Source organism: Dysidea avara, chromosome 7 (assembly GCF_963678975.1).
Source record: "Dysidea avara chromosome 7, odDysAvar1.4, whole genome shotgun sequence".
NCBI classification, from domain to species: Eukaryota; Metazoa; Porifera; class Demospongiae; order Dictyoceratida; family Dysideidae; genus Dysidea; species Dysidea avara.
In genome coordinates, this window is record NC_089278.1 from 31,494,511 (window position 1) to 31,508,589 (window position 14,079).

The 14,079-nt window shown below is 37.4% G+C and overlaps 1 protein-coding gene across 1 annotated transcript in view; it reads right to left on the bottom strand.

Moving 5' to 3' along the window:
* Positions 1-3,635: 3,635 nt before the first annotated feature.
* LOC136260259 (RRP15-like protein) overlaps positions 3,636-14,079 on the bottom strand; it is a 36,511-nt gene continuing 26,067 nt past the window's right edge. The window contains exons 5-7 of the mRNA XM_066053935.1: positions 13,793-13,885; positions 4,470-4,558; positions 3,636-3,796 (exon numbers count right to left, since the gene is read on the bottom strand). Of these exons, the coding sequence (XP_065910007.1) occupies positions 3,662-3,796; positions 4,470-4,558; positions 13,793-13,885 (317 nt within the window). The 3' untranslated portion in view covers positions 3,636-3,661. The remainder of the gene's footprint in view (positions 3,797-4,469; positions 4,559-13,792; positions 13,886-14,079) is intronic.

Below are 14,079 nucleotides of genomic sequence, written 5' to 3' on the forward strand. Positions count from 1 at the left end.
TGATCATGATTTATAAAAATGGCCCAGCAAACAAGCGAAGATCGTTAACAGTTTGTTGCATGAGTGTATAATTCAGTTAGTAAACTCTGTCATGCATTTCTCTGCTGCAATGCACACATGCATATTATTATTAGTCAATGTCATACCATAATTAACAGGTACACAAAATCACAAACTTGGAAAGAAATTATCTTTTGATATTTTAATTGATTTTCTTAGTATAACCATCACAAGAATTAGGGAAGCTATTTGAGTTTCATCATTGCATTATATTTTTTACTGTTCAGAAGAAGCTTCCACACAGAGTATATAGTATAACAATGATCATACTATAAAATAGCTAAAATTAAGATTATAAAATTAATATACACTGCTTGAAGGTTCTTAGTTTACTAATTTGTTAAGCTGCTTTACTGTAGTTGTGCCCAGTTATACTGATAGTAAAATGTCAGTAACTTTAAGTATATGGAACATAATTGTTTTACTAAGTTTTAAACTCTCAGTAAACATCAGTGAATGCAGGTTTACTGAAAAACTACTAAAATTCCAAACAATTAACTGTTCCATATACTGGGGATATACCACTCTAGTAAACTAAGAAACTTCAAGCAGTGATATACATTGCTTGAATGCATGTGATAAATTGCTGGGAAGCTAATGAAGTTGATGAATAATATTGTTACATATAGCTCGCTTTTTTCTCTCTCAACAGATAATGTTGTAATTTAAGACACCATCTACATAAAAGTTAACAATGCAGTGGAAGTTTTATGTGACATTATTGCTGAATGTTAACGTGGTCTTAGGTGTGCCAGATAGTTAATACTGTAGAAGGCTTTACCCATGCACTGGCTGCTTGAGTTTTAGCTATCCGATAAGAAAATTTTGATCCATTCTAGTAGCTAAATGACTGTTTCTTCCAAAATGTGACAATTTGTGACCATGTCTTTTGTGAGGTAGTTTGTCAAAGGCTTTAGAAACAGTGTATCAATTTAATTTGTTCTCCATCAGTACTTTAGTAAAATCATTAACTGTACCCCAGTGACTGGTACGAACACTTGAATGGAAACAATGCCACGAACCAACATCATACTATGGAAACATTGTACCCTGTGGCTGACCTATCCCATACATGCACTCTTATTATTGTAGCCATTAATAATTATACACACTATCATAAATTCCAGAGCTCAAAGTTGTGTGTGTCACATTGGGGCGGTGTAAATTTCTACAGTTATGATTTGTCTCAACTCACCTGCAGGTGGCCATTGATGACTATAGATGTTTTACATGATGAACTAAATGTTGTGCTTCGAATTCTATATGTCTTGGGAATAACAGGTGGCTAAAAGAGTTGGAATAGTTCCGAAACAATAGAATAATATAATATCCTATTGGAAATATCTCTCAAAATCTGCTAGCATAAAAAAATGAAAGATCAAGATACTTTAGTAGAACATTCACCTACCCTAATAAAGCAGTCACCCAAATGTAGAGCTCTTTCCATTAAATTTAGGTCTTGATCTCTAACATTGGCTTCAAAATGATACAACAATCCTTCTGTTTAAAGTTTATCACATCCTTAATTGTTTTGATGGAATTACAAAATATGATAGTGACCAAAACTACACAATGACTTCTTCTATACAGTGGTGTAGTCTAACAGTGAGAAATGTTCAAACAGTCTAACTCAAGATCATGAGTAGTTGCAAGTAGTTGTGTAAACATTTTGTTTTGTATTGTTTTCAACAGCATGTACAAATTAAAATACGTAGATTCAATGTGTTGTTTTTTAGGCAAGTGGACATGATAACTCTACAATGCCCATTGACAAAGAAATGAAATTGTAGAAAACATTATTGGTCAATAAGATACAGTCAAAAGTATGGATGATTTCTCTACTATTTATTTATTTAAATGCTAGCTTTTTAATGTAGGCTGAGAGCCTACACCCACAACCAGAGAAATATAATATTACTACACAAGTATACTTGTCTAGCTAAATTTCAATTAGAGTAGGTATAGTTGGTATCATCAGAATAAATTATTTCTATACGCAAAATTTTAGTGTAGCAGAATTTTCAGTATCTACCTACCAGGTGGGGATTTGGATAGCTGATTACTCTGTAGTTTATAGCAAACTAAGGCTTTGATTGTAATTTGTGTGGGACTATAATAATATAATAATTTGGTTATCTTATATCAAATACTAACGATGTGCTTACAGCCACAGCTGATTACAATTGGTTAGCAGGAGCAGCAGTGACATGGACATAGAGTATGATTTTGATTGATTGATTATTAATTTTACCCCTCAACTATATAGTTGGTAACGTTGAGGAGCATTTCAACTATTCCACTAGACATAGTATATAGTTATCTTGTCAAATGAGTTCTGACAGCGGTACGCTAATTTGCCACTCTTTACATTATATAGTCAACAATTATTATTAATTTTTATAAGTTAATTAGCTGTTTGTGTCGCAAACAATGCAGTTACATAACACATATAACCACTATAGTCATTCCTTCTCGTGTGTTATGGAAGTAACTTGACATTTTAAAAAGTTATAGGCTCAAGTGACTGTCTCTGCTAACATTTTGAAGCATTTCTTTTAAAGGCCTAAATGCTAATAGTATGCATCTGGCTTGTTGATCTGCAAGATAAAATGTTATAATATTCTATGAAGCAAATTTATTTATATAATTGTATATACTAAATTACATAACAGCAAGTATTTCTGCTTTTTCTTGGTGCGCAAACACAGAATTCTGTAAAAATTTACCAACTCATTAATTTTGATAAGTTTGCTGATCTCAGTATTGTGTAGCAAGTATGACACAAGTTCAACAAAACAAAAAAAAAACAAGTCAGTGGAACAAAATACTTTTGAAGCCAATACAAAACACCTACAGTCTAGCAATGTTAAATAATACTGCTGCATGGTGTTATTATGATTTATTGTTACTGGGCAGACGATAATTGTCGATACACCCAGGGGACGATCAACACCCCAAAGAAATCACATGTATACACATAAACTATACAGCAGTTAACGCTTGAATTTAGTGACTATAAGCACTGGGTCAATTCAAGTCATCAACAGACAATGTTTATTTAGAACTCTATGCCAATCCAGGAGCAGATCCAAGAGCAGGCAAAGGGGAGTGGCACAAACTCCACAGCAAAAGGGAGGCCACTCTGAGCAGCTAGTATACTAGCTATACAATCTCTTATCACTGATGTATACACATAATATAGCAGCAAACGATCACCTGTTAATAGTGTTTCACTGTTGAATTTTATCATTTAAACTATTGCAGAAAGTTGTGAAGTCTTAAAAGCTGTTACAAAAGCTATAATGGCTTAAATACCTGCCAAATTATCATTATTTTTAGAGGTGCTTACTATACACAAATTTGCTTGGTGACAGTTTTAGGTTGGATTCAGGTGAATTTGCAGTAAAGGACTCAAGAGATACATGTTTTCCTTTCAAACCAATATGTAAATAAACTGATGTTGGCTTTACTGGCATGTCAAAATGATATAGCTTTTCCTAAATGGCAGAAGAGGAGGGGTCATTTGCCCCATGCTGGATCTGCCATTGTCAAAACCACAACACCCCTAATGGCAATTGCAATATTTATTATAAATAATCTGTTAAGCATCAGAATCAGAAAATTGTCCAGTTGCAGAGTCATTGTCACTAATCTGATCCCAGTCCTTCATCTTTGACCCCATCATGTAATTATCTCTTAAAACTTCCCAAGTGTCTTCTTTAACTTCCGTTGGTGACTACAACACAAAATTGCATAGTTACATTCAGCTTTACCAATATTATTACTCACAGTATTAATATGTATGTGACCTAAGTGTGCCAAGCTAATTTTTTGGCACAATTACAACCACAGATAAATGATAATATGTTGTAAATGATGATAACTCATGTCACCAACCTAAGCAGCTACACTTTACTGGAAGATACAGCAAATTATTGCTCACTACAAATTTTGGCATGAAATTACAATTGGTAATACTTCTGCTCAATTCTTAAGCCATTGACAAATTTATGTAAAAATATACTTTTGCACGTATTCAAGACTATCACATATATTTTCCAAAAGAAATTGATTGGAGAGTGAAGGGTAGCTGGAACATGAATCAAGTAATCTCCCTAACAGAACTATGTAGCCATAGTGGTTTGTTAATACGTTAGATCATGTTAACATTGGACTAAAATGCTAAGCCCTAAAATACGTCTAAGCCACAAAGATAGTGCTAGACAACTACACACATACAGGTTGTTATATAATAATTTTAGTCCACAGGTCTTTTTATTTAAGCACACCAGTACACATGCATGTATTATCTGTGAATGAGTAGTCATATAGTTGTATTCAAATCACCAATCCAGCATGTAAGTGTGCTACATGCATTGGTACTATATATCCAGGCAAATTAGTCCTACCTTGTTTACTTTACTTCCTTTTGATTTTCCTGTTGCTGATGAGCTAGTCAGCATATCTAGAAAGCTTCCCTTGTCAACTGATGTTAGTGCTAAGGAAGTCAAACACAAAGGCATCACAACAAAAGTGATACTTCCAGTTCATCATACAGTATTAATGTAAAATAGTAGGGGTACGGAGTTACTTGGTAATCAGTCAAATTATTTACATGATTTGAACACTCAGGTTTTATGGTAGGGGCAGAGAAATAGGATGTGGAAGGGAGGACACACTTTGAAGAATGAAATACCCTCTACACATGTCCAGAAGTCAAAGTACAGTTACTATTGTAATCAGGGTTTTTGATAAGTTTTTAGACTCTGAGCCAAACTGGCCCAACCCAGACATCTACTGCTCCACCAGTAGTATACAACTGGGCCAATCAGCTTATGTTTGATGTGTACTGGTCACAAAGCTGGACTAGTGCTGAGAAAATTGGAACAGAAGCCATGAGTTGTGTAGGTCATTTTGTGTTCTCACTGGGCCAATGGAATGCCATATAAAGACACACGGTAGTGTGTCGTGCGGCCAAGAAAGCCGGCGACCACACCGTGAGTATATTTACAGGAAGAAAGAAAACAGCTTTTTCACGCATGCATAGCTCCATGGCCCTTTCTCCAAAGCACACTATTTTTGCATTATAGCTGTCCCCCAGGTAGGGTACGCCACACAACAAATTTGATTAAATTCGCAACAGCCATTTGCGAGATATGGGCGTCCAAAATTTCGCTTTAATTTCTTCGTTTTTTTCTTCTTCTTATGCCGTACGGGGGGCTACGGGGGCTTCGATTTATTTTCGCACACTTTGCAAAAATTGCTATAAAATGCAAACGTGTAACTCGATTGCCTCGATTTTTGGCACAAATGAAGAGCGTGTAACGATGGATTCACGTACCAAGTTTGTTGTAAATCTGAGTAATATTCAAGGAGTTATGGACATTTATTCACGTAAAAAAAGATCAAACTTCTGTCACGGCTACAGGGTAATCCAAGTATAGAAATAACTTGAAAATTGGTGTGTAGATAGGTTGATCATCGTAGTAGTGCCTTTTGATAGTTTGAATAGCAATAGAGTTACAGCGACAAAGTTATAAAGCAAAAACTAAGCAAGTGTAAAATTGCGGGATCGAGATACTCTAATAGAGCAGTCACCACGGGGTAAAAAAGGTGTGCAAAAAATGTCGAAAAAAAAAACTTACCAGAGTTCAAACCAGGGACCTCCATACCTAACACCTGCATCCTTAACCACTGAACCACTGCTACCTTGACTGATCACCTTACTTAATTTCTGCTTTATAAATGAAATTTCTAGTTGAAATCTGCTTATAATCGAACGTTTGTAATTTCATAGATCTACCAATAGAAGTTCTAGATTGTTCTAAAACATTCTGTGTATGTTCTATTAGAAGTCCTAAAAAAAATGTGCACTCTATTAGAGTATTGCAATAATAATTATCAAATACTGAATTAAATCATGCAATGAAATACATTTATAAATCTGTCTTCAATAATCATCATTGTATCTGCATAGAAAAGAAGAAATGTGAGTAAAAACAAACCTCAAAGGCAGCCATAGGCTGGTTTTGGGGCCTTATAAAGTACAAAAAGGAGTGAAATCCACACAAAAACAGCCAAGCTGTGAAAAAATGGTGCGGCCTTAAAAAGCCTGGGTGAAAAAAGTTGTGAAATCAAAGGTGGCGGCCAAGAAATGGCTGCAATGATGTTAATGCTAAAAAAATTTAATAATGGCTGTGTGCATTGTTAAAATTTATTAGCATTAACATCATTGCAGCCATTTCTTGGCCGCCACCTTTGATTTCACAACTTTTTTCACCCAGGCTTTTTAAGGCCGCACCATTTTTTCACAGCTTGGCTGTTTTTGTGTGGATTGCCTTATCAAATACCCTGATTGTAATCTATTAGCCAACTTACTTGGCCTTGATTTAATATGATTTGTGCTCCCAGTTATATAAAATGGAAAATACCTGAATCAGTATTGGCAAGAATACACCAAGACACACGGTAGTGTGTCATGCGGCCCAAGACGCCAGCGCGCCACACCGTGAGTATATTAACAGGAAGAAAACGCAATTTTCACACCTATGTAGCTCTGTGATCCCTAATCCAATTGGAACCACATTTGCTAGAGACGTGCTGGCCAGTTAGGGGAGTCTACTTACCAAATTTGAAGAAAATCGCTCCAGCCATTTCTGAGATACGAGTGAACAAAATTTCATTTTAATTTGTTCTTTTTTTCTTCTACTTCTTCATTTCGCACAATTCGCAAAATCCGCCATAAAACACGAATGCGTGCTCCAATCGGGCTGAATTTTGGCACACTTAAAGGGCTCATTAAGGCAGATCTCAGTACCGACTTTGGTAGGAATTCGATGAATATTCACGGAGTTATGATCGATTATTCACTTAAAATAAGGTTGAAGGTCTGTCACGCCCACAGGGTAAACCCCTTGAAGGAATGAGCTCAAAATTGCTATGTAGATGGAGTAACCATCGTAGGAGTGCCTTTTTGTGGTTTGAAAAGAATCAAGATAAAAACCATGGAGATATGACACAGAACCCAACCTGTGTCACAATTATGCAATCGATTTTTATGAGTAAAAAATTAGGCAAGTTATATAGTGCCGGCAGTCACATGCATTTAAAAAAAAAAAACTTAGAGAAAAAAAGTTGCCTCAGCAGGGGCTTGAACCCAGGCATCCGTACTCATAATCAATGCTTGTACGACTGTACCACCAGTGCTGCACCTACTCCCCTCCCTTAGTTTCTACCTTATAAACATCTGACTGAAGTGACTTCTATATATAACAAGAGTGAAGAAGAAACCAAAGCTGAACCCTACCCTACCCCTAACGCTAAGGAACTACTTTTTGCATCCCCTAATGTTGAATGTTCGGGACAACCTACTAGACGCATCCCCTAAAGTCGAATGCTCGGGGAAACCTACTAGATGCGTGCCCTAAAGTCGAATGCTCGGGTCATATTGGACGTGTACCAACCCTAGCTCACCTAGATACAACTGGTGTGTTTGATAGTCCAGTAAATGACGGACTTGTGCCAGTAAAATAGCCGTTCACGTTCGTAATCAGTACTATATCCACTTTGAAAAAATTATTAGTTTTCACGTCTACCAGGCAAACCACTTAGAGTAATGAGCTGAAAATTGGTGTGTAGCTGGAATAATCATCATAGAAAGTCCTTGCAATAATACAGAAGAATTGGATTACAAACCACTGAGTTACGATTCGAAAGCCAACTACGTGTAACAAATGCGAGATGGAGATACTCTAATAGAACTGTCACCCTAATAGAGCATTCGGATACGTTTATAACTTACTCCATTAAAGAATTATATTACATTGCAAGTTATTCTGTAGGGAGTTCAGTTACAAACAGTTAATCTTATAGACAATTCAGCTAGAAACAAGTCACCCTTTAGAGAGATCAGCTAGAAGAAATCACCTTATAGAGGGTTCAACTACAAAGAATCACCCTGTAGAGGGCTCAGCTGCAAACAAATCACCCTATAGAGAGCTCAGCTGCAAACAATTTACCCTGTGGAGAGATCCACTAGAAAAAATAATTTACCTTGTAGAGAGTTCAGCTACAAAGAAACCACCATGTAGAGAGTTCAGCTGCAAACAAATCATCCTGTAGAGAAATCAGCTAGAAACAAGTCACCCTGTAGACAGATCAGCTAGAAGAAGTTACCTTGTAGCGAATTCAGCTGCAAAGATATCATTATTAATTTTAGAGAGTTCAGCTGCAAACACATCACCCTGTAGAAAGGTCATCTACGAACAGATCACCCTGTAGAGAGTTCAGATACAAACAATTCACGCTGTAGAGAGATCAGCTAGAAGAAGATACCTTGTAGAGAGTTCAGCTATAAAGAAACCATCATGTAGAGAGTTCTGCTGTAAACAAATCACCTTGTAGAGAGTTCAGTTATGAAAAGATTACCCTGTAGAGAGTTCAGCTAGAAGAAGTCACATTGTAGAGAGTTCAGCTACAAAGAAACCACCATGTAGAGAGTTCAGCTGCAAACAAATCACCCTGTAGAGAATTCAGTTATAAAACAAATCGCCCTGTAGAGAGATCAGCTAGAAACAAATCACCCTGTAGACAGATTAGCTAGAAGAAGTTACCTTGTAGAGAGTTCAGTTGCAAACAAATCACCATGTAGAGAGTTCAACTACAAACAGATAACACTGCAGAGAGTTCAGCTAGAGTCAAGTCACCCTGTAGAGAGAATCCTGTAAAGAGTTCATCTACGTACAAGCAAATCACCCTGTAGAGAATTCAGCTACATTTCAAGTCACCCAGTAGAGAGATCAGCTGCAAAAAAGTTAACTGTAGGGATTAATTGACACGTAATAAATATATGTATTATATATAATTTGTACATTTACTGATAAAATCAGAATTAGTTAAAAGTATTTGTAAGATCTGCTTCATTATTTTCTTCTTGTTGTGTTAAAGAAAAAAAGAGCCCCAAAACCGGCCATAGGCCGGCTTTGGGATATGGCTGGCTTTGGTGTGGTATACAAATACAGTGACATCTAATCCAAAACAACCAAGCTGTAAAAAAAGGAGTGCGGCCCTCAAAAAGGCTATGGTGAAAAAAGATGTGAAATCCAAGGTGGCAGCCAGGAAATGGCTGTGATGGTAGATTAATGGTAAAAATTTTAATAACAATTTAAAATTCACCTGAATTGTCGTTATTAAAATTTTACCATTAACCTACCATCACAGCCATTTCTTGGCTGCCACCTTGGATTTCACATCTTTTTTCACCATAGCCTTTTTGAGGGCTGTACTCCTTTTTTTACAGCTTGGCTGTTTTGGATTAGATAGTAGTATATAGGAGAATGTCTTAACTCTCAATATAACCAATACAAAATCACTGCGATTACTCCCACCTACTCCACTGCGTAAAACACAGTAAAACATCATAATAAATCAGTAATATCTTCAAATAACGGAAGGCTCATTGATATCAGCTAATTGAAGCAGTACAAGCGCTGCAACCCTTTTTCACAGAGCAGCATTGTCTGAAAAGTGAAGTATCCATTATGCTTCATTGTCAGCTATGTTCAACCCATTACGCAGCAGTACGAATCAATAACTGTTCAAAAAGCACCTCTGCAATCAAAGTACCGTATTGTCTTGAATTATGGCCTGGACGTTTACTTCTTTCAAGCAACTCTTTACCCTGGCTACTAAACGAGACCAGCGACTATACGAGACCAGCATTTATATATGTACCTGATCAGCATAAGAAAACTTACACTGATATGATACTATATTGTAGTCAAAGTAATGTTGGTATTGTGTACTACAAAAATCAGATATAAAAGATGTTGACTTCAAGATATGGATTATCCAAAGCTACGGATTGTACTTGGTCCCACATGGTCCGGATAAGCGAAGTCCCACTATACATACTTTTTCTTTATTCAATGTTACATAATATGATATGATATTCTGTTGAATTTAGTACAAGCTGGGACAGTGGATAAAATTACAATACCAACATTACCTTGACTACAATATAGTATCATATCAACAGTGTTTGTTTATAGGAAAGATCTTTTCAGAGGATTGACTTGATTACTGCAAATTATTACACCAACTACTAGCATAGACAAGAAGAGTCTCTATGTTGTGCTCTGGCTCTGTAAGCAATGCAAGCACTTAATTGCATATTTACTAGAACAACAGCAGCAAATAAGTACGGTGAATCCTTTAAAAACACCCAGTGACAGCAGTTATCATTACCATTCTAACTTAAATGTTATCACCATCCTGCACACTAAAGTGGAAGTAAATAACCCAGAGAGAAAAGCAGAGATGAAGCCAAGCTTGCGAAACATGATCACCAGATGATGATCAAAATGATGATATTGAAAGGACTGAAGAATAGTATAATGTTTCAGGAAGTAGATGCCATATTGGTAACAGCACGCTCAAGTTATGGCAATCAGACATTCTTTTAAAACTTCACAGCTTTCAATCTGATTCAATATGGACTCCCCAACGTTATGCAGAAAAGTGCCAGTATTGGATTGTAGAATACAAGGGCAACTGCAAAACATTAGAGCCGCACATGTTACAAATGGATATGCTGCTATGGTTATATGGTACAAATATTGGGGAAAAATGCAATGCCTTTTTCTGCTGCACTGTTGATCCTTTAGACAATGTGCCAGCAGTGGAAAGCATATGCCTATAAGTCAGATGATGTCCTGATCTTTGATGGAATCAAGGTTATCTCCTCTCTGATGTGGAACTCTAGAAATCATTAGATATGTAATTGGGCTAGCAATGTCAGAAAAGGATCAGGTGCCATTCATTACTTAATATTTATCAACTGCCAGAATATCACACACAAAGACAACTACTTTAATTTTTGTAGACGTCACATTAGAGTTTGATATTGTTGGTCCCTACTTCACTAGTGAAGAGACTGTTTCTGCTAAAACCAGTTCAGCCTGTGTTTCAGACTGTTTTAGGTTCATGAAATAGCACATAGTAAGCAACAACATATGTACCAATCTTGTGTTCTATATGTAGGCCAATGGATTGTTTACTTATTTGTGATGGTGCTGTGGTTTTCACAGAGAACAACACTTCGGCACCAGCAAGTCTTCACTTTCAGAAAGTTGAATCAGTATCCTCAAACAATTTGGCTCATCACAAGTTCACTACATGCACGCTTCTAATAAGATTATTGTTACATGAATATGAAACATTGAGAAGTTATAACTATTACTTAACAAAAGATAAAGTCAGTCAAATGAGCTAATCCTACCCTCTGCACAAACAAGGTCAATAGCTGCAGACTCTTTAAAGCTAAAGCGATGGTAGGAAGATCTAGAACCTCTCAAACAAGTGATGGCTGCACGAAGTAGTGAAAAACTCAGTTTACATCTTAACCAGTGCAGGGTCATGCTGTAAGACTGTCCATTTTTTTCTGACAGCAGAGTGGCTATTCTCTTGTACACTACTGTGGCCAGGGGTCCCATGCCTCCAGTACATGAAAATACTAAGGGAGAGAATGTCCCATGCTCCACCTCACGGATCCTTTCTTCATATTTCCTCTTCTTCTCTAGCTCTGCACGCCTGTAACACTGGGGTAAAGACACTGAACAGTGTGTGGGAGCAAAAGGATTAAACACCTTTACATCAAAGTATGCCTTTGACCACGTTCCCAAAAACCATTGGCCCCATCCTCAACATTAGCTGATCTATACTGAAAAGATTCTCCTGAGAGTGGCTGTAAGGATGGTTCAACTTCAACACTATGACACAGCTCAGTTAATAATCCAGCAGTAATGTCTCGAAGCTCGTTATGACGGACTATAGGGAGACCACCACAGGGACAACAAAGGGCATGCTCAACAGAGAATAGCTTGCCACACACACAATTGGAAGGCAACAGTGGTGGTCGCCAGCCATATCGAAGACACAAGGCGTCACGAAAAGCACCTTTGTGTAAACAAAAACCATGGTCAGATAAAGGTAGAGCAGCCACCCAGCTAGAGGAGCCCTTTTCAGAAGATAACATGATCGATCTATGTAATGATGGTGATAGCACAGGTAGCAGAGCATCACGGGAGTTGATGATAGACTGGTGATGCGTATACAAAATTGTTCTCCTTGCCTCAATCTGTGAAGACAACACCTCAACTGAGTAAGCATGAGACTGCTGTATAATAAGGTGAACTAGAGGAGTGGTAACCTTAACGGAAGCAGCATACTGAAATAATGAGTAATTGACAGGATCGACAACCCCCAGACCTCCCAGTCTGGTTGGCAGAGCAAACAGGTTTCGTTCAATATCACTAAACGATGGTTGACCAGTCAAGTTGGGCAAAAATCTACAACGAATGGTTTCTTCTAGGGGAGTTAAAAAAGGTTGAATATTAGGAGTGCATCTCATTAGAAAATTCCATTTGCCTATAAATCCATGTGTAAATGCAGCAAATGCAGCTTGAGGATTGGTAACAGAAATGTCTGACAGCTGCTGCAACTCTTTGATCCAAGATGTTACTTGTTTCTCTACAAAGGAGGCTACAAAGGAAGGAGAGCCTAAAGCAGCACCGAGATGACGCTTTCCATCTGATGTTATAGAGATGCCAGTCCCCTCAAAAGCAGAAGCTGCTGCATCATGCATTCCTTCCTTCACAATAATGCAAGTTTTAGAAGGATTAGGGAAATAGCCATAACCGGGACCAACAGATGTCAAGTTATCCCACCAAGACCGTAGCGCTTTTACACTACCACAAGCGGTGGCATCGTCGGCGTACCAAATTTGTTGAACAGAACTTCCACCCAAACAGTTGATCATTGGAATCACACCTAGTGCATACATTGGCATTGCTAGCGGGTCTCCTTGAGTGGTGCCCTCCTCAGAGTGTAGAACTGACCCTCCAATGTACAAATTAACATTCTCCCGATACGTGTTTATTAAAATGGTAGAAAAAGGTGGACATAGGTGCTGTATGTTTCAGCTGCCTGGCGATTAAGAGAGTTAAATGCATTGGTAGCATCCACAAGTATTACTGCATCAACATCAGTGGAGGAAAACATCTGTCTTGTGGAATGAACAGCAGCCATATGAAATAAATTATAAGTCATTTGTCAACTTTGGGTGGTTATTATTGATTGTGGAAGGTTTGAGTACAGTGAATCTAGATACTCTCTTCCCCCTCTATTATTATTTTGTACTCTTGGTCTGGACAGTACAAGATTGAGATACTCTAATATAGCAGTTACCTAACTACTCTATAGCAGCAAAACATAAAGCTGATTCTGCTTTCAAGTAATTTAAATATACCTGTATTATATGTACCTAACCAAGTGCATAGATCTTTCATTTACTAATGTGTCTACCTACTTGCATAGTTAATGATAGCCATTACCATATAGGGATATTGTAATATAGTGATACCCTATCAAAGTACAAATGTACCACTCAGATACAATGTTAAACTTCCTAATGATCTTGTGGGGGGCATCCCCCTCCTCCTGATATTGGCATGCCTTATATGCTGGTGTGATTTGCAAATTTAATTACCTTCTACACGAGAGCTACCCTTTGCCTCCCCCACATCACACCTCTTCAGAGCTCCGCTCTTTATGGTAAGAGTGTATGAGCCAAACCATTTCTGCATGTGACACGTTGGATTTTCATAAAATATACCAACTTAAGTATAATACCAACTTAAGTATACTAAATTCTACATGGTGCATGCATGCATACCTTTAAATCTTTTAGACTCCAATTGTCCGGCCTTGGTCACCTTTTCCTTTACAGATTGTTGATGTTTGTTGACAGCATTGAACAGTTGGACAACTAAAACGTACAGAATAACCAATAACTTCAGGAAATTTCACATCATGTACTGAGTCCTACAACATACATTAGTCACACACATAGTCTCATGTGGCCAGAACCTTTTCTGTCTTTTTGGAAAAAGACATTTTCCCATACCCCAACACAAAAGAAAAAAGTGATCTGGTCCCACGAGACTCGCAAATCAGTTATAC